At 42.1% G+C, this 20,392-nt stretch overlaps 1 protein-coding gene across 2 annotated transcripts in view; it reads left to right on the top strand.

Moving 5' to 3' along the window:
- The first annotated feature begins 136 nt into the window (after positions 1-136).
- The window catches only part of SMYD1 (SET and MYND domain containing 1), a 47,602-nt gene continuing 27,346 nt past the window's right edge, over positions 137-20,392 (top strand). Inside the window, exons 1-3 of one of the 2 annotated variants that reach the window (XM_049695886.1) lie at positions 137-736; positions 8,224-8,378; positions 9,274-9,484. In XM_049695886.1, the coding sequence (XP_049551843.1) occupies positions 9,348-9,484 (137 nt within the window). In that variant the 5' untranslated portion in view covers positions 137-736; positions 8,224-8,378; positions 9,274-9,347. Of the gene's footprint in view, positions 737-8,223; positions 8,379-8,481; positions 9,485-20,392 lie in introns of those variants that run through there. The other variant, XM_049695887.1, reaches the window with a different exon arrangement.

The following is a 20,392-nucleotide window of genomic DNA, read 5'->3' as shown; positions in this document are numbered from 1 at the left end:
CACCAGCGGCTAACTGGACGGCACCGCCCCCATGGCGGCGAGGCGCGCTACTGCGCTTGCCCAGCAGCCCCGCTCCCAGAAAGCCCCGTTTAGCCCCGCCTTCCTGTTTACCCCGCCCCCTTCGCCCGCTACTTCCGGGGCTCGGTTCTAACCTGGCTCGCGCCTGGTGGTCTTCGGCTGCTCCGGGTCTCTCCGTTGGAAGGAAGGAAACGCTCGTTGGGCCGCTGACCTTGGGAGAGTGAATTTCAAACCACTGAGAAAAACAGTCAGGAAATCTACGGATTCTACCTCCAAAATATCTGAAAAATATATGCTTTCCTGTTTTATCTGTTTTTCTTTTCTTTGTTAGAACCTTTAATACACAGAGTAGACTGAGCAAAATCCTTGGTTATAATACGTTGTCATTATTGCTCCATAAGTGACGTTTTTCTCTCTCCTTCTGGCTCCCTCAGTATATGCGTATATATATACACACACACACATTCATCCTTTCGTTCCCTGTCTCCCAAAGAAATCATTACCATGGTTTGTAGTCATCATTTCCTTTCATATGTATATACGTATCTTTAAAATATACATATTTATTTATTTTGGCTGCGCAGGGTCTTAGTTGCAGCACGCGAGATCTTTTCGTTGGGGCATGCATGCGGATCTAGTTCCTCCACCAGAAATCGAACCCGGGTCCCCTGCCTTGGGAGCATGGAGTCTTACCCACTGGACGACCAGGGGAATCCCCGTATGTATATACCTTTATCATATATATGTGTGATGAAAAAAATTTAGATTGTTTCTGAATCTCATAAGATTTATGTCTTTCTCTAGAAGTATTCAGGAACTTGTTTCACTGGACACTTTGAGGTTCATCCAGGCTGCTGCATATAGGTGTTATTTATTCATCTAATTGCTGTACCAAATTCCACCCATTTTCCTGTTGATGGGCGTGTCCCTGGGTGCACTGTGCAAAAGTTTCTCTTGGGTATGCTCTCCTTTCCTGTCACACTACTGTTGACCAATTTCAGGTTCTTATCATCTTTTGTTAGTGCCATGGCAACAGCTGCCTAACTTATCCTTCCTCTCATTTCCCCCCTCCAATCTACTCTCCATACTGCCGAAGGGTTCCATCTGGACATCATCCTGGCTCCCCGTATTATGGTGGAGAAAGTCAAACATGACTGCTATTCCTGGACCTCTGTGCGCCTGCCTGATATCATTATCTTCCTACTGTTCTCACCTCCCCACCCTGCATTCACTTGACGATTCAGCAACATTAAACCTTTATTGATTCCCCTAAATGCCAAGCTACTGCATAACTCAGTTTATTGTATCTTCTACTTCTTCCTGAAACACCCTCTCCCTACTTCCTAAAGAACTCTTCCTCCCCTTAGGAGTAAATACTATCATGAATTCAGTATTTCTCATTCTCATGCCTTTTAAAAAAATTTTATTTATTTATTATTTTTGGCTGTGTTGGCTCTTCGCTGCTGTGCGCAGGCTTTCTCTAGTTGTGGCGAGCGGGGCTACTCTTCATCGCGGTGCGCGGGCTTCTCTTGCTGCGGAGCACAGGCTCTAGAGCGCTTGGGCTTCAGTAGATGTGGCATGTGGGCTCAGTAGTTGTGGCTCACGGACTCTAGAGCGCAGGCTCAGTAGTTGTGCCGCACGGGCTTAGTTGCTCTGCGGCATGTGGGATCTTCCCTGAGCAGGGCTTGAACCCGTGTCCCCTGCATTGGCAGGTGGATTCTTAACCACTGTGCCACCAGGGAAGCCCATGCCTTTCTTTATATGTGTATTTTTACTACATACGTATTTATCCCTAACTAACATGAAGTATTGCTTTACATGATTTAAAACTTTATATAAATGTTATTATACCTGCTGTTTATTCCCCTACAGTTTGCTTTTTTCACTCACCATTGTTTTTTGTTTTTTGTTTTTGTGTTTTTTTGCGGTACGCGGGCCTCTCACTGTGTGGCCTCTCCCGTTGCGGAGCACAGGCTCCGGACGCGCAGGCCCAGCGGCCATGGCTCACGGGCCCAGCCGCTCCGCGGCATGTGGGTTCTTCCCGGACTGGGGCACGAACCCATGTCCCCTGCATCGGCAGGTGGACTCTCAACCACCAGGGAAGCCCCTCACCATTGTTTTTTGATGTTAACCTCTGCTGAGATGTGAGGTTCTAATTCATTCCCTTTCACATCTCTATAACATCCATTGAATGAATGCACATGAGCTATCCGTTCTCCTTTCATAAGACTATGAGCTTATTTCCCATTTTTGCTTTTACAGACAGTGCTGCTTTAACCTTCTTGGGCAGTCTCCTTGTGTACACACCTGAGAGTTTCTCTGGCGTTTATACTTAGGAGATGCTGCTGCTTTTTAACTAGGAGGGCTCAATAATACCCACCTCAAAGGGTGCTGTGAAAACCTATGAGGTGGTGCAAATAAAGCACAATTTCAAGCATTCAAACATGAATTCTTGCTGTTAGACTATCTCTCAAATGTATATGAAAAGCTGGGACATAAAGGGTGATAGTCTGGTGCCAGAATGATAAAGAAGTGTAATACATGTGCTTCTGTAGCTCCCAGAATACCTAGCTGATTGTAATTTTCTGCCCATGTCATGCTGTTTCTTCACCTCCACATCTCTGCTCCTGCTGCCGTGTCCTTGGGTTTGAAATGGTCTCCTCCAGTTCTGGTTCTCCCCCTCCGCACTTATCCCTGTCTGCTGCTTCTCTGAAGCCTTCCCTGATTCCTCAGGCTGCCTTAAGTACCCTTTCCCCTTTGCCTCCTACATCTCTCTCACCATCTTTATATGCTTTTCCATAATCCTCTCTAAATGGTCAATGTCTTAGATACAGGGCCTATGTTTTAATCATCTTTGTATCGGGGCACTGAGTATAGTACCTGGTACATGTGCTGATAAATGCATGTGGAATGAGTGAATTTAGGCAATTCTTGGGAGGAAAGCAGTTAGGAGCTAAGGATTTCTAAGAGCAAAGGAAGAACGATGGAAGCAACTGTGCTGCTTGAGTAAGAACACAGGGACCAGAGAGAGTGTAAAGTTTTGTCAATGATGTAATTATACAGGATATAATGGACTATTCAGGAGGGAGCCTGCTTCTGTCATTCTGGAATGTGAGTGCTAGGTGTGCACAAGAACTTCTTTGATCCTGTGATTATGCAATGAATGACTAAATCAGCCAGTGAATACACTTGAAAGCAATGAGCAACCCCTGGCTTATTTAACACTGCTAGGTCTAAAGCAGGATTGGCAAACATCTTCTGTAAAAGGCCAGACAGTAAATATTTTTGACTTTGTGGGCCTTATGGTCTTTGTTGCAGATATTCAACTCTGCTGTTGTAGCGTGAAAGCAGCCATAGAAAATATGTAAACAAGTGAGTATGGCTGTTTTCTTATACGATTTAATTTGTCATCATTGAAATTTGAACTTCATGTAATTTTCATGTGTCACAAAATATTCTTTTGACTTTTCCCCCCAACCATTAAAGAAGGTACAAACCGTTCTTAGTTCACAGGCCCAAAGGAAACTTGTTGACCCCTGGCCTAAATGAATCTTAGCTCTGGGTACGAAGGAAGGTGGAATCCAATGATAAAGGGCTGTTCTTCTACTGAAAAAGGCCTTAGAAAAAGATTTAAAATCTTGCAGCTCCCTTGATTTGCCACCAGATGGTGGTCCCTGCAGATGTGTGACTCAGACAGTGAGCCTTTCAACAGAAGGGATGATTGGAGTTTTTCCAGGTTGCGGTAGATCAACCAGTGCGGTATTAACACAGGCACACAGACTGTCTCAGTGATTCAAAATGGTTACTCGAGGTTTCATTTCTCCACCTTCACACTTATTTGCACATATTCTCTGAACTGCAGCATATCCAACTGACGGGAACACAATCATTCTCTTAAGACCTCTGAGATTGTTTGCTTGAAGGTCCAGGACAATACAAATACAGAATATGGTTAAAGATTTTAGGGCTGCAATGTGAAATCCGGGAACAGATTCTACCCAAGATGAAAGTTAACCAGTGGAGCTTATAGTAAGGGCTACTTGAAACCCATGTCTAGTTTTGCGATGTTACGCTACTAACGCTCTCCAAAACAGCCCTCAGTCCTGTCCTCTTCACAGCACCTCTTTCTACCCTTTTATTTGGCTGCACAGCGCGGCCTGTGGGATCTTAGTTCCCTGACCAGTGATCGAACCTGTGCCCCTACAGTGGAAACACGGATTCTTAACCACTGGACTGCCAGGGAAGTCTAACCTTCTGCCCTTAAGGTGCATGACTGGGGATCCAGCATTACCCTTGCTGCCAACAGTTGCTGCCAACAGTTGCCCCACACCCCCTTTAGGGTATGGGAGTACTCAGTAGCCATAGTAATGTCCTTGGCATGTGTGTGTGTGGCCTGAGTCGGGAGGGAAGTTCAGCTAAAATAGAGGTAAATGGGACCGTAATGGTCATTCTCGTCACCCCTTGTCTGGAATCTCCCAGCTCAGACCACTCTCCTGGACCAGGGGTCCTTTGACTTGAACAATCTCATTTTTCTTCTTTTCTCACCACCCTTCTTTATCCACACATGCCAAAGAAAGAGACCGGATGGTTATTAAAATCATTAACAATGGAACAATTTTCCATCTTTTCGGAGCAGAAAAGGGCTCAACAGAAACATGATCGTGGGGGCCTGTGAGTCTCAAGTTTACGATCTTAACAGCTAAACCACATTGCCATATGGTTATGTCCACTCTGCCCTCCTAATTTTCTCTCTCAGGAAAAGCAGAATGAATCTACTGCTTCTTCCATACTGTGATGAATGACGTTGAAGAAAGGTTTCATGTCCTTCCTGAATCTTTTCTTCTCTGGCTAAACAGCCCCAGTAGAGCAATAAGAAAACCTTTCAAACCTCTAGATGTGCTTTTCCTGAGGACGAAGACCAGCAATTCTCAATGGAGGCAGTTCCACTAGTTAGGGGGCATCTTAGAAATGTGGGGGTAACTTTTGGTTGTCACGATGACTGAGGGCTGCTACTCACGTATTGTGGGCAGGGCTAGGGCCAGCAAGAAAGGTTTGGATCCCAGTGGGGAAAAAAAAAGAACTGGAGGGGGGCAGATGAGCAAAATACATTTACATAGGATTTGTGTTAATATGTAATATAGCAGGGCCCTGTGCTCCCTTCCCTCTCACCAGCCTGATAACTAGAGCCAATATCCCCTGTCTCACTGGTCCTGGCCAGAGGTGCTGGATGTCCTGGGAAGCAAGGGACAGCCCTGTACGTTAAAGTTTCTCTGCCCATCCTATACAACTTCAAATATCCAGATGTGTATTTCACTTATGTAAAACTGTTACCAAACTCAGGTTCGACTGCTCGCCGCTCAAAAGCTAATAATTTGAGAGGCAAGTGTCAGTAGAAAGGAAGGATACTTTAATCAGAAAAGATGGCAATCTGGGGAAAAGTTGGACTCACGTCCAGAGGCCAACTTTGAAGATTCTGCTCAGCCGTGACAGTTTTTAAAGGGGAAAAAGGGGAAGAATCTCAGTGAATCATCGAGGCAGGAGGTTGGGTTCTGCATCATTCTCTGTAAGGTAGACTGGCTGACTCTTTCTTCAGATGTGATCTGGCCTGCGTGATCTACCTGCAGGATTGCTTAAGGGGGCTGTTGGGGGTAGAGAGCTAGTCATTTGTTAGCTGTTTAATTCTTCATTTTTACCTCTTGTTATCTAGGAAAAATATCAACAGATTAGACAAAGCATGGGGTGTATTCAGGAGAACATGTCAGGAGTTAGGTTAAATTGCCTGGTGATCTCATTCCTATAATTAGGTTCTTTCAAGGTTAGAGGGGAACAGAAATGGGCAAACAGGAAAGGGGCGAAAGAGCTGCTTTCAAAATCTTGTTTATATTTATCTGAGTCTAGAACTCTTTTATGTAATCTTAGAGCAGTTTTTGTAAAGTTTTAATGTACGGTAAATTTTCCAGGAAGGCAACTTCTTGTTAACTGAAGAAAGATTATACTTTCTTTCATTCAGAGCTTACTAGGAGTCACTCACCATTTCAGAAAATCATGTCACAGACAACAATGCCTTGTGTGGTATTTGTGTTCCCCAAATCAATCTACATCTTTAGCTCTCACCATCGTAGTGATTCTACTTACAGGTGCAAACATCTGACTACTTTATCATGTTTTCTAGTGTAGTTGTACTCAAGCATGTGTCTTGTGAGCACATTGACATATTTAATTTACAATGAATATATATACTTTTATTATAATTTAACTTTCATTTTTATTTCTCCCTTATTATGTTAGACCAGTGTCTTAGTCCATTTGAGCTGCAATAACAAAATAGCAAAGACTGGGTAGATTGTAAACAACAGAAATTTATTTCTCACATTCCTGGAAGATTGAAGTCTTAGATCAGGGAGTCAGCACGTTTGGCTGGAGGTTCCCTTCCAGGTCACAGGATTCTCCTTGTGTCCTCACATGGCAGAAGAGAACGGCCTAGGGCGTCTCTCTGGAGGCTCTTCTATAAGGCGCTATGTAATCTCATTCATGAGGGTTCCACCTTCATGATTTAAGTACCCCCCAAATGTTCCACCTATTAATACCATCACCTTTGGGGGTAAGGATTTCTACATATGAATTTGGTGGGGGACACAAACGTTCAGACTATAGGAGTTAGTAATTTATGTTTTTTAAGTTTAAGAACTGATAAATTCTGTATGAATTTTATTTCAGAGCAGCAAAAGGGATTTTTTTTTTTTTTTTTTTTTTGCGGTACGCAGGCCTCTCACTGTTGTGGCCTCTCCCGTTGAGGAGCACAGGCTCCGGACGCACAGGCTCAGCGGCCATGGCTCACGGGCCCAGCCGCTCCGCGGCATGTGGGATCTTCCCGGACCGGGGCGCGAACCCGCGTCCCCTGCGTCGGCAGGCGGACTCTCAACCACTGGGCCACCAGGGAAGCCCAGCAAAAGGGATTTTATATAATACTTACTATAATGAGAAACTAAGTATAATACTTTATGTGTTAGTTTCCTATTGCTGCTGTAACAAATTACTTAGTGGCATAAAATAACAAATTTACTATCTTAAAGTTTGCCGGTTAGAAGCCAGAAATGGGATTCACTGGGCTCAAATCAAGGTGTCGTCAGGGCCATGCTTCCTTTGAGGGCTCTTCGGGGAGCAGCTGTACCCCTGCCTTTTCTAGTTTCTAGAGGGTGCCAGCATTTCTCTGCCCATAGCCCCTTCCTCCAATTTCAAAGCCAACAGTATAGCATCTTCAACTGTCTCTCTGACTCTGACCCTCTTGCTTCCACTGTTACATCTCCACCTGACTCTGACTCCCCTAACCTCCTCGTATAAGGATTCTTGTGATTCCATTGGGCCCTCTTGGACAATCCAATCCAGGGATAATCTCCCTCTCTCAAGATACTTAATTTAATCACATTTGCAAAGTCCCTTTTGCTATGTAAAGTAACATATTCACAGGTCTGGGGAGTAGGACCTGGACATCTTTGGGGAACCATTATTCTGTCTACCACACTTTAATAATATAATTCTTGTTGTTCTGATAAGGTTGAGACTCAGTTGAAGCTAAAGCACTGGGTTTGATGCTCCCTCTCTCCTTCTGACTTGTGGCAGGTAGAGTTCCTCCTTGGCCCTGGCTTGGGCTGAACCTGTTCCAGGGGTATAAGTGTCTAGAGAAGAACGACACCATCCCTGCCAGGCTGAGCTGCTAGCTCCCAAGGGTGGACTCTGGCTGTTGCCAGGCAATGTGGATGCAGCCATTCTTTTGAAACTAACTAAAAGAACTCCTTTTTAATCATTTTTTTCCCCTGAGAGCATGTGATGTTTACTTTTGGGGGGCACCCAGTTTTAAAGGTCTTAACGTGTTTTGGTCTTTTGGATACATCAGAAGTCACTGAGTTATCCTCTGGTTCCAGGGGCTATGCGTTATGACCTAAAAATTGGGATACGTGGTCTGACAGAGGATTCTGCATCTGCTTCCAAGAGTCAAAGAAGTCTCAGGAGATGCAATTTGGTTAAAGACACATCAGAATTTCTAGCATATCTTGATGGTTTGGGGAAGATAACGTGACAGAATAAATAAAATAAATTTTCTATCATTTAATAAGTTCTGTACTAAGTACCAAGTGCTGTGCTATGTCCTTTGTATATATTATCTCATTTACCAGTGAGGTAGAAATTATCACTCTTGTTTTACAGGTACTATCTCAAAGTTGTTCTAGTAGGCTCAAAAGTCAAACACAGATCTATCTGACTCAGAAGCCAGTGCTTGTAGACTACTACACTCACAGAAACCCGGAGCACAGAAATCTGTACACAGATGCATCCCTGAAACTAAAAATATTACCTTGAAGGTAAGCCATAGCTCCAGATCTGCAAATGTCTTTCTTTTCAACATCAGTGAGAGCTGCCTGGAGATCGAGATGAGTAGCATTTAGTTCAATAGAGATTTTAGAATAATCCTTCCAATGTCCTCATTCCTGGGAAAGAACAAGGTATTGGTATTTTTCTGGCAGCGGACACCCATTTAAGGGAGATTTGATAGAATGATAGACATGAGGGTTTTCATTTTCAAGGCCTACCTCCTCTCATAAGACAGCCTGAGTAATACATCATCAGGGAACGCTCAGACCTCCATGCCCCAGGTGGGGATGTTGTGGGAGCCCCAGGTAATACTGGAGAAGAGGGATGTCCCTTGGAGCCTAAATAGTACTGTTATATACACGGCAAAGGGGTCAATTTAGCATCTGCTGCTCTCTGCCAACAATCTACCCGTGGGGGAGGGAGTAGGGAAACAAGGGGCCCATCTGACTTGAGAAAGTCCAAGCCTGACAGCTGAAGGGTCCCAGAGCAGCAAGCATCACCTCGCCTCTTCTCTTGGACCATGTCAGCTGTCTGCTTTGGATTGACAGAGGCATCTGGCTTCTAAAAATACCCTACTGACCAAGGGCTGCCTATCCCAACTACAGCTGGGCATGACTGCAATCCAGGACTTCACGACTCCTTGCAAAGGAACTTTTCCAAAGTTTTCAGGCCCAATTTGAGAAGCACACCAGCCCATGGTCATTTTCGACTTTGTCAGTTTTGCTGGGCGGTGAATGGGACCCTTCCCAGGTCACTGTCCTCTGGCCTGGCCCATCCCCGTCTCCAGGAAAAGAGGCAGAGGGGGGGTGAGGGCCCGGTGGCTGAGAGGGGGTAGGGAAGGGGAGGTGCCTGTCCATTTATAGTCTTGCTGTTGGGATGTTGAAGGTGCTGAAATAGCAGCGAGGACAAGGGACTTGGCTCAGTGTTATATATCTGCCGAGCTGCCCGAAGCTTCTGAGATGACAATAGGGGGAATGGAGAACGTGGAGGTCTTCACTTCTGAGGGCAAAGGCAGAGGTCTGAAGGCCACTAAGGAGTTCTGGGCTGCTGACGTCATCTTTGCTGAGCGGGCTTATTCCGCAGTGGTCTTTGACAGGTACGGAATGTGGGTTGTCTTCTTTTCTCCCATTGGTTTGGCCGGTGCCGCATTCTCGAATACTTTGCTCTCAAAATCAGCAGGGAAAGGGATACAATCCATGTGACCATTGATAACGCAGGGCACTCGGACAGCTAAGTGTTTGCTGGCATGACTGTTTCTGCAAACAGTCATGGCCAATGGGGTTCGCTCTGGTGCCCGGGAGGGTTGCAAAGGTGAGCAAAAGTTTTGGGGCACGCTCTCAGAACACCAGTGAACTTGGCCGAGTGGGAGTGCTGTGTGTGGAGAGGGTGGAGGGACAGGGAGTGGAGAGGTGGGTGTGTTGCCCTAGGTAATGTTCTCGTATGGAAGCCTCCATGTTTTTAGTTTCTGAGGTGTAATAAATATATTAGAGGATTAAGTCATTGCTAAGACTTTAAAAAAGTAATTGTAAATACACAAGTAATCTGGAATCCACTTACCTTTAAAAATTAGAATATCTCCAATGAACTGGAATCCCCTTTCACCTTTCCCACCCCATGTCCCAGTCCCCTCTGTCTTTCCTCAGAGGTAACCCTTGTTATGATTTTAATGTGTTTCCTTCTAGAATGTTCTTGTACTATTACATATATCTCTGTCTATCTATCTATGTATCTATGTATCTATCTATCTATCTATGTACCTGCCTGCCTATGTATATCCGTACTTATCAAGAAGTATGGCTGTCGTTTGTCTGTTTTTTCTTTTTAACAGAAATGGTGTCATACTTCTTTTTTCTTCTGGCTGCGCCATATAGCTTGGGGGACCTCAGGTCCCCGACCTGGGCTTGAACCCGGGCCGTGGCAGTGAAAGCCTGGAATGCTAACCACTAGGCCATCAGAGAACTCCCAATGGTATCATACTTTGGATGTCATTCTGGAAATTGCTGTTTTCACTCAATGACATGTTTTGATATATATCCTTATGGGAATTATAAGTCTATAGCCACTTCTTTTAAATCCTCGAAGATCTGTGTTTTTCCTGCCACACGTAGATCTATCCATGTTGATATATGTGCTGTATGGACTGCTGTGGATTTTAACTGCTGTGGACTGTCTAACCTATAAATACATGAACTTTTGAAAATCTGTTCCCCTATTGAGAGACATTTGGTGGTTTCCAATTTTTCATAAAAACAAACATTTCTGTGATCAAAATCCTTGACCGTGTCCACTTGTATTCATGTGTGATTATTCTCTAGGATAAATGGCTAGAAGAGGAATCACTGTGCCATAGGGTGTGCTGTTTTCCATTTTAATAGGATCTCCAAAGTGGCTCTATTAAATTACATCCCCATTTCCTCACAATCCTGTCCATACTTGACCACCAAACTTTTAAAGTAGTACTAAATCTTTCTTTATTAACAAAACAAAACAAAACCCTGCACTGTGATAAAATCATGACAGTATCCTCTGAGCCCCAGAACTGGGGTGACCTGCCTGACGTTGAAGTGGTCTGAATTAAGATGGCTTCTGATAATCTAGGCTTTGTGGTTGGCTCACTGTATGACCATCCTGAGAATAGGCACGGCTTTTCAGAGATAATTTGAGTAGCATTCAAATTCTCATTTCTTCCAGTTTACCAAGACCTTCAGGGAAAAGGCAGTGAACAGAGTACACGGCTAGCTACAGCTGAAGAATTTAGGGGGGCTGAGATGACAGTAATACCTCTTCAAGGGGAGCGTGTCGTTATTTACTTGTGTGTGTGTGTTGGGGGCAGTTGAGGAGTCAGTTGGATTCAGAATTAAGACATAAAAAGCTAGAAACACAGGAACTCTGAACAATGATCTTGTTACTATTGCTGAGTTGCTACCTTGCCTTTTATGGAACACCTCTGTGGGTGTCTCCAATTCCCTAAAAGCCAATATAGCCAATCACGTTTCGTTTTCAAGAGCGTTTGGAATTGAGCAGGTTTTCCTTTCATTACAAGAGTAAAACTTAGGAAGAAAAAAAATGTATCTTCACGCGAAGCTAACATTAACATTGTTGTCTATTTCCTTCCAGCTTATTTTAAAACATAGGTTTCATTTGTACTATTAGCTGGGATCTTATAAACTATCATGGCTTTTCATTTAATGATATAAGTACCTTCTGCGTTACTATACTCTCTTCATAAAGATAGTATTTAACGGCTGCGTGCTTTTTGACCACTCCTTTATAACTGGACATTTAGGTTGTTTACCTGTTTTTCTTACTATAAAGAATTCATCATTCATTTGAAGTAATAACTATAAAAAACTTTAGTGTATGTTGTGGATAAGATTCTAATAAAATCTTATATTATTGTTACAACACTAATAAAAATTAGGATGATTGGAGTAAACAATCTTTAAAATGATTAAAAACAATCTAAAAGACTATTTTAAAAAGTGATTTACCCAGCACACCTGAAATTAACACAACATTGTTAATCAGCTATATTTCAATAAAAAAGAAAGATAGATATTCAAATTACTGTTTCACAATTTTTAAAAAAGTGATATACTCAAACTCATCACTGCACAGATGAGGGACCTGCTCGGGCGCACCTGAGACAGCCCAGAGAGGCATCAGAGAAAAGCCTTGCTCATCCTGTCTTCACTCCAATTTTAGGCTCCTGTGGAGACTCAGCCGCTGTAGAGGAGAAAACTGACTGGAGAGGTAGGACCAGGTGACCCACAAAAGTCACTCTATAAAAGAGGCACCTTCTAATCCATGTTATTGCAAGCCATATTATTTCTGCCTTACCCTCCAAACACAAACGTGAAGAAAGATTTTATCTTTAGTTGAGTACTGCATTAAATGAACATCTCTTCTTGCAAACGATACATGACATGTACATGTACGTATATATGTATGTTATGAAGCATTACAACAAAGGAACCCCTGTGAAACCACCATCCTACTTAACTAGAACATTCTAATACATGCATCTTCCCTATCTTTCCCTATCCTGTCTCATACTTGTTGCAAAGGTAGCTACAGCAGTATCCTGAATTTTGTGTTATTTATTCCCCTGCCTTTTGAATACTAGTTTTATCACATATGTACATAGTCCTAAACAATATATACTTTAGTTTTTATAGTTTATTTTTCATCTTTTCTATATAGCTTTTTTTTTAAGATTTAATTTTATTGATTTTTGGCTGCTTTGGGTCTTCGTTGCTGCGTGCAGTCTTTCTCTAGTTGTGGCGAGCGGGGGCTATTCTTCGTTGCAGTGCGCGGGCTTCTCCTTGCAGTGGCTTCTCTTGTTGCGGAGCACGGGATCTAGGCACGCAGGCTTAAGTAGTTAGCATGCGGGCTCAGTAGTTGTGGCTTGCAGGCTCTAGAGCACAGGCTCAGTAGTCATGGCGCACGGGCTTAGTTGCTCCACGGCATGTGGGATCTTCCCTGACCAGGGACCGAACCCGTGTCCCCTGCATTGGCAGGCAGATTCCTATCCACTGTGCCACCAGGGAAGTCCCTATTTATCATCTTTTAAACCATGGTATAATGTTATATGTGGTTTTATTCCTCTTGCTTCTTTCATTCAAATGTAGTTCTTTTATTCATCCATATGGTTTTGTGTTACTAATAAAACGAATAAGCTCTGTGTGTGTAGGTACCACAATTTATTTTTCCATTCTCCTGCAAGTGGTTGCTATGGCCATTTTTGTTTGTATCTCTTGGTGAACAGATACGTGAGGTGAGTATCCTAGGAGTGGAATTACTGGTTCATAATATATGTGATATTCAGCTTTAAAATATAATGCTGCTGGGCTTCCCTGGTGGCACAGTGGTTGAGAGTCCGCCTGCCAATGCAGGGGACGCGGGTTTGTGCCCCGGTCCGGGAAGATCCCACATGCCGCGGAGCGGCTGGGCCCATCAGCCATGGCCGCTGAGCCTGCGCGTCCGGAGCCTGTGCTCCGCAACGGGAGAGGCCACAACAGTGAGAGGCCCGCGTACCGCAAATAAATAAATAAATAAATAAAATATAATGCTGCACTGTGTCATGCTGACTTGCAAGTTGAATTGCGTCTTTGCTAGAATAGACTGGGCTTAGCATTAAGAGCAACAATCCAGGACTTTATAATATAGTCCTTAGTCTGGTTAGGATCTCTTTAATTTTGCTTGTTGGAAAAACAGCTGGTCTGCTTAAACATAAAGGAGCAAGAATAAAAGAAAGATAATCCATTTAGACCTGGCAAATGTGTAGCACTTGGGCTACCATGATCCCTGGCAGACATGGCTAATCAATCAGGCAACTCCTTTCTTCTGAACTCCAAGTTGGCCTGAGAGTTCTCTCTAGCAGGGTACTCCAGGGAGCCACTGCTAATCAACCAAAACTGGTATTTAAAAGAAAGCCTATTTGCCGTCCCTTTTAGGTATTTTGGGTTGGGTGCTGGAAAGGGATGAAGGCAAAGTAAGTGGGTAAGGTCAATTTACCAAGGAGTTGTTTTACATGGATTTGGTCTTTCAAAATGGATGAGACCCCAGGGGTGGTGAAGGGGCTGTTCAAGGTTTCTCTCTGTCCTTCTAGCTCTGTACTTTGAGGGTTCCCAGTTCCAGGGAGGACAGAGAATAGGAGCTCCATGATTCCTTAGCCTGACTGATCTTGCTTATTTCTGCATGAGGTGGGGCTAATATGGAAATTCATTATGCTCTCTTGTATAGATTTTTTAAAAACTTATTTTAGAAAATATAGGAGAACCAAAGTAAGAAAATAAAAATTCTCTGCAACCTTAGCATTTACAGAAAACTACTGTTAACCTTCTGGTATATATCATTACAACTTTTTTTTTTCTTTAAAAATTGAGGTGTAATTGGCTTCTTACAATTCTTTTATGCAAATATGATGCATATAAAATATTTTCTTGATCCCAGCGATTTGTAGGTGGAGGGTAGTGGTGGGAGAAACACTGTATTAAATGTATACCTTGATCATAAAATGCTTCTCTAAATTCAAGATATTAAAATATTTGGGGGAGGTTATTTTACAATGAAAGGAATGTGACACAATATAGTATTTTATCAATTCTAGAATACACGTTTCATTTTAACACCTCTGAAATCATGATGTATCCTAAGATAGATATTGGCTCATTATGATTTAATTGGGAGCATTTTGATGCTGTTGTTTCTTAATGGTAAAAGAAAGTAGTGCATTTAATAATTGATGATATCTTAGATTCAATGTAATTAACATATACATTTTTTCTTTACACGAAAGTGGAAGTATTGTGCAATTTGTCTTCTTTACTTCACGATATATTGTGAGCAACTTTCCAAACCTTGATTATCCTTTCAAAGCATTTTTAATGACTGTATAATATTCCTTTTGTTGACTGTTGTCCATCAATTTGACAAGTGTTATATTTTGGGTATCAAGGTTCTTTCCTACTTTTCCTAGTAGATCTCTCCTTATGTCTCTGATTATTTATTAAAAATGAACTAGAAATGTATATATTTTGGATTCAAAAGACATTTTTAAGTCTCTTATTATAGATCTCCAAATCACCCCACCAGAGGGGATCAAACCAGTTTTCTCCATGAGTAGTAGAGCATTTGCCTCTCCTTCCCAACTCTGGCCAGCATGGAAAGTTATCTTTTACTTTTGTATTTTCCACCTTAACCTTTAAAACTTATTTTAGCATTATTTTGTTTTGAAATTTTTTATTATTATTAGGGAGATGAAAGGTCCTTAAAAATATGTTTATTGGGGAATTCCCTGGACGTCCAGTGGTTAGGACTCCGAGTTTCCACTCCTGGGGGCTCAGGTTCAGTCCCTGGTTGGGGAACTAAGATCCTGCAAGCTGCACAGTGTGGCAAAAAAAAAAAAAAGTTTATTGGTCGTTACATTTCTTCTTTTGTGATTTGTCTATTTTATATTGATGCCCTCATTTTAAAATTATGTGTAGCTCATTTGTTTATTACTTCTTAATGTTCAAGACTTCTAAATTCTTTTGCATCATTTTGGTTTCTTAGCTCATTGGATTTCTTTTTTTTTTTTAATATTTATTTATGTGTTTGGCAGCACTGGGTCTTAGTAGTGGCAGGCAGTGTCTTTAGTTGTGGCATTCAAACTCTTAGTTGTGTCATGTGGGATCTAGTTCCCTGACCAGGGGTTGATGCCAGGCCCCCTGCATTGGGAGTGTGCAATCTTAGCCACTGCACCACTAGGGAAGTCCCCAGCTCATTGGATTTCAATTCTTTTATAGTCCTCAATTAGTTTTGACTTTCTTTAATTTTTCATGTCTTTTATATTTAAAACTATCCATTTTTCTCATTTTACATGTATCTTTTAAAATGATGTCTAAGCTTTAAGTTTCTTTTTTTTCTTTTAGTTTACTTTTATTCCAGTTACTTATTGTCATTGCATCTTTCATTTTCCTTTTTTAGCTTATTTAGTTCATTTTACATCAAATGGAATGAGAAGATAAATGGTTTTAGTCTTAAGTGTGACTCAGGCCTCAGCAAGGAGATTGGATCCTTATCTTTTCTGTGCTTGGTCTTGGAAGGACCCTTCCAGCCCTCTGAAGTACAACCTCCATCTTTTCCAAACTGTAAAATCAATCAGTTGGTTAACCCAGTTGACCCACAGACTAAGGTCCATGGGGCACAATTTATTGCAATATGAATAAAGTCACATCATCACCATCACCTTCAAACAATACCCACAACCAAAAGATACATGCTCAGCCTGGAATAGATTCCAAAGAATTCACCAGGGGCATGAGTTTGAAGCATGTTTTACAGGAACATTGAAAAACTTCTCCTAATAGCCATCTACCGATACCAAACTGTTATTTGCAAGAAAGAGGGTTCTGAACTTTTTCTTTTTTAATTGACAGAAGAGTAAGAAATGGGCACCTCGAGCAGAAGATACAGAGTCATATTTCAGGTCAAAATGGGAGAGATAAAAAGTCCTAGCCAGAGCTCAAGCCATTTAAGAAGGTCTTAGATATCCTTACCTTTAGAGACGCCAACTCACAACATGTCAAAGTGTAGTTTTGCTTACCACTTCTGAATGGACTTTCATAACGCTGCTTTTGAAATTGTTATTAAATTCCAGTTTGCATTTTTGTTTTTGTTTTAAAAAAATTGGAACTATTAAAAGGTGTTATCAGTCCCAATCCTTTTCCTGGGGCACCTGCAAGCTTTTAGGCCTTTGACACTGAGCTTCTATTGCCTGATAGGTAGAACAGGGCTGTAGGCACAGTCTGGAGATGGAAAGTGCTATTTTCAAGGTTGTATATTTCCTGGTGACAACCTGGCAGAGATGATGTACACGAAGAGTCGGGCCATAGAGGGGAATTGAGTCATATGACGCTGAGGATCTCTTCCAGCCTGAGATTTCTGGGTTGCACCATTTCTTCAGTACATGCAAAGGACTCCAGTTCAGGAAGAGAAGGGTGCTAAGCTAATATAGGAATAAAGCTTGTTCTGATTATTATTTTATTTTAGCATCAAATACAAGATATGGCATAGGAAATGTGCTTGTGGGCATCTCTAGAAGCCAAAAATACGATTTGATTATTCTTTTTTTAACAGTCCCAGATGTCTTGAATTTAGAGTATATCTAGCCTACTGGTTCCTAACCTGAGTCCACGGATCCTTAGCTAAGGAAACACCTATAATTGGAGGGTCAAAGTTTATGTGGATGTGCATGCATGCTTTTTATTTCTGGGGAGAAAGTTATCTCTTTCAAAACGATCCTCAACCCAGAAGAAGGTCAAGACCCATTGAATTCATACAATCGTCTCTTACAGATGAGGAAACTGAGGCTTTCGCCAGGTCACAGGAGTGAGTCATAGGGCAGGTATGAATCTCCCAGGATCTCGTCTGTCATCATTTCTCACTGCCTCCCATGCCCTGACACACAAGTGGGCCCAGCATTGCCTACTTAATTTTCTTCTGTTCTTGTCAGTCCAATGAATATTATTTAGCCTTAATAAAAGAAAGAATACACACCCATCTGTTTCAGAAGAATAAACATCTGGTTCTGGGGCTTGAGAATGGTTAGATCCAAAAACTCATAGGTAAGAAATAGAGCTATACATGTGATTATACAGGAAAAAGAAGTGTTTATAATAACAAACCAATGTATTAGTTTCCTACTGTTGGTGTAAAAATTACTACAAATTTAGTGGCTTAAACAACACATTTATTATTGTACAATTCTGGAGGTCAGAGATCTGAAATGGGTCCACAGGACGTTTCCTAGACTTTTCTAGCTTCTACAGAACGCCTGCACCCCTGGGTTTTATCTTCAAAGCAGCTACGTAGCACCTTCTCCTCCTCTGACCTCCTGCCGCCTCCTTATTAGGACGCTTGTGATTACGTTAGGCCACCCAGATGATTCAGGATTATCTCCGCATCTCAAGGTCCTTAATCTTAATTATATCTGCAAAGTCCCTTTTGCCATGTAAGGTAATTCGCAGTTTCCAGGATTAGGACATTGACATTTTGGGGGGGCTATTTTACAGCCTATCACAACCAATCATATGAATTTCCTATTAATCCAATTTATCACCAAAGATGTTAAGAAGTGGCAAGGATAGTGGATTTTTTTTTTAAAGTTCTTGACTAGCTCCTAAATGATTCTGTTTAAAGAGTTGAAAGTGCCCAAGAGAATATGAGAATATCTATCTATCTATCTATCTGAGTAGGGAAAAATAAAGATGAGAACATGAGAAAAAGAAAGGTATTTTAAAAGAAATTACTGTCAGCCGGACTTGTTTGAAAATCAAACCGACTATGAGCTTCTTCAGGTCCCGTGGAGAGAGTTGGGCTTTCAGCCCATGTAATTCTATGTGGGCCCATGGGAACACCAGAATTAACCATGGCATATGCACAAACACAAGTGTAGCCTTTAATCTGGTAACAGCTGGTGGGTAGGTGGTGGGGGATAAATGATGCTATAAATGGAAATAATTTAATAAAGGGATTAGAGAAATTCCTGAACAGATAGTTCAGAAAATGAGTAACTGTGAAAGTATTCAGGTTACAGCCTTAAACATTGGCACTTGATTTTAAGGGTAACCACAGTAGATTTAGAAATATGCTTTTAATTTGGTGCTTTAATTTAGCTGTGGAGGTCAGATGTGTTGAAATGTCCTATGACCCGTTGTGAGCTGTGTTGCTAAATTTTGTTAACTAATCCTTAAATGCAGAAGTTTGGGGATAATAGCTTTTTAAACATAGATTAGGTCAAATGCCATGTTGTCCCCATAACAATGTCACCTTCACTCATTTGCCTCTAAAGATGTGTTCTGAGCCTGGGAAGAGGGGTTTGGTCTCAGGTAGAATGTGGGAGATGCGTCCAGGTCTGAGTGGGGCGTGTGAACCTTGTCCTGGGAGTCGCGGCAGAGAAAATTTGAGAAGTGCTATTTTAATGAAAGAGATGTTAAAAATAAATAGGTAATCCCTAGGTCTGACCTAGGGTTGCAGTACCACCTAACTTCTTCTGCTAAGGTAACTAATCATGCAGATGTGAATCCAGGGATACCCCTTAAGTGTTGACGCGGGCCGTTTAAAAAGGACATTAGGTAGATGCCATAGGGAAAAGAAAGTGAGTGTACCAACTCGGGCCGTGTTTCTCCTTTTTGCAGAAGCCTCCAGTGGCTTCCTTCTGCTGCAGAATAAGGACTTGCTACTGAGAGTTGCATTCCAGGTCCCCCACAGTCCGGTCATTTTTCCAACATCTTTTCCCCATACGGTGCATCCTATGATCTGGTCAAACATCTCCTCCTCTCTCCTATATGTGCCTGCCCTGACTCCTCCCCCTATGGAAGCCTTTGATTCGTGCCAGTGCCTCTCCATGGTGGAAGAATTTGACCTTCTGAGTACAACTCAACTCACCTTTAGAGGGTCAGAACAGTGTGTCGCCCCCTCCTCGGTGATCACCTTACCAGATTCCTCCCTCCCTCACCTTGAACCCTGCAGCAGGTTCCCAGCACTCCTGGATGGCATGCCTCACCTTGCTTATATATGTTTATGCCCCAGCCCAGCCTTGGGACTGCTTGAAGGCAAAGTTTGTATCTTCTTTGTCTTTAAGGCCCTCTGTCACCTAGCTCAATGCACAGCACATAATAGAAGCTCAATAAATATTTTTTAATAAACTTAAAAATTTTTAATTTACTTTTTAAAATTGAAGTATAGTTTAAAAAGAATATAAATAAAAACAAAAAATTTAAAAAATTGAAGTATAGTTGATTTACTATGTTAGTTTCAGGTGTACAACATATTGATTCAATATTTTTATAGATTATACTCCATTTAAAGTTGTTACAAAATAATCTATATTTCCCTGTGTTGTACCCTTATGGCTTATTTCTTTCTTTTTTTTTTTTTTTTTTTTTTCTGTGGTACGCGGGCCTCTCACTGTTGTGGCCTCTCCCATTGCGGAGCACAGGCTCCCGACGCGCAGGCTCAGCGGCCACGGCCCACGGGCCCAGCCGCTCCGCGGCATGTGGGATCCTCCCGGACCGGGGCACAAACCCGCGTTCCCTGCATCGGCAGGCAGACTCTCAACCACTGCGCCACCAGGGAAGCCCGGTTTATTTCTTTATAGCTTATTTATTTTATACGTAGTAGTGTGTACCTCTTAATCCCATACCCCTATCCTGCCCCTCCTACTTTCCCTCTCCCCACTGGTAACCACTAGCTTGTTCTCTATATCTATGAATTTGTTTCTGTATTGTTATACTCATCCGTCTATTTTATTTTTTAGATTCCACATATAAGTGATAACAAACAGTATTTGTCTTTCTCTCTCTGACTTACTTCACTAAGCATAATACCCTCTAGGTCCATCCACATTGTTGCAAATGATGCCCAATAAATACTTGTAAAAGAAGAAAGAGGGGAAGGAACAAGGAAGAGAGACAGAATTGAAAATATTGTAAAGTTCTCTGGGTACTTGAGGGATGTG

Source organism: Orcinus orca, chromosome 13 (assembly GCF_937001465.1).
Source record: "Orcinus orca chromosome 13, mOrcOrc1.1, whole genome shotgun sequence".
Lineage (NCBI taxonomy): Eukaryota > Metazoa > Chordata > Mammalia > Artiodactyla > Delphinidae > Orcinus > Orcinus orca.
The sequence above is the reverse complement of the archived record's forward strand: the minus strand, read 5'-3'. Positions and strand labels throughout refer to the sequence as shown.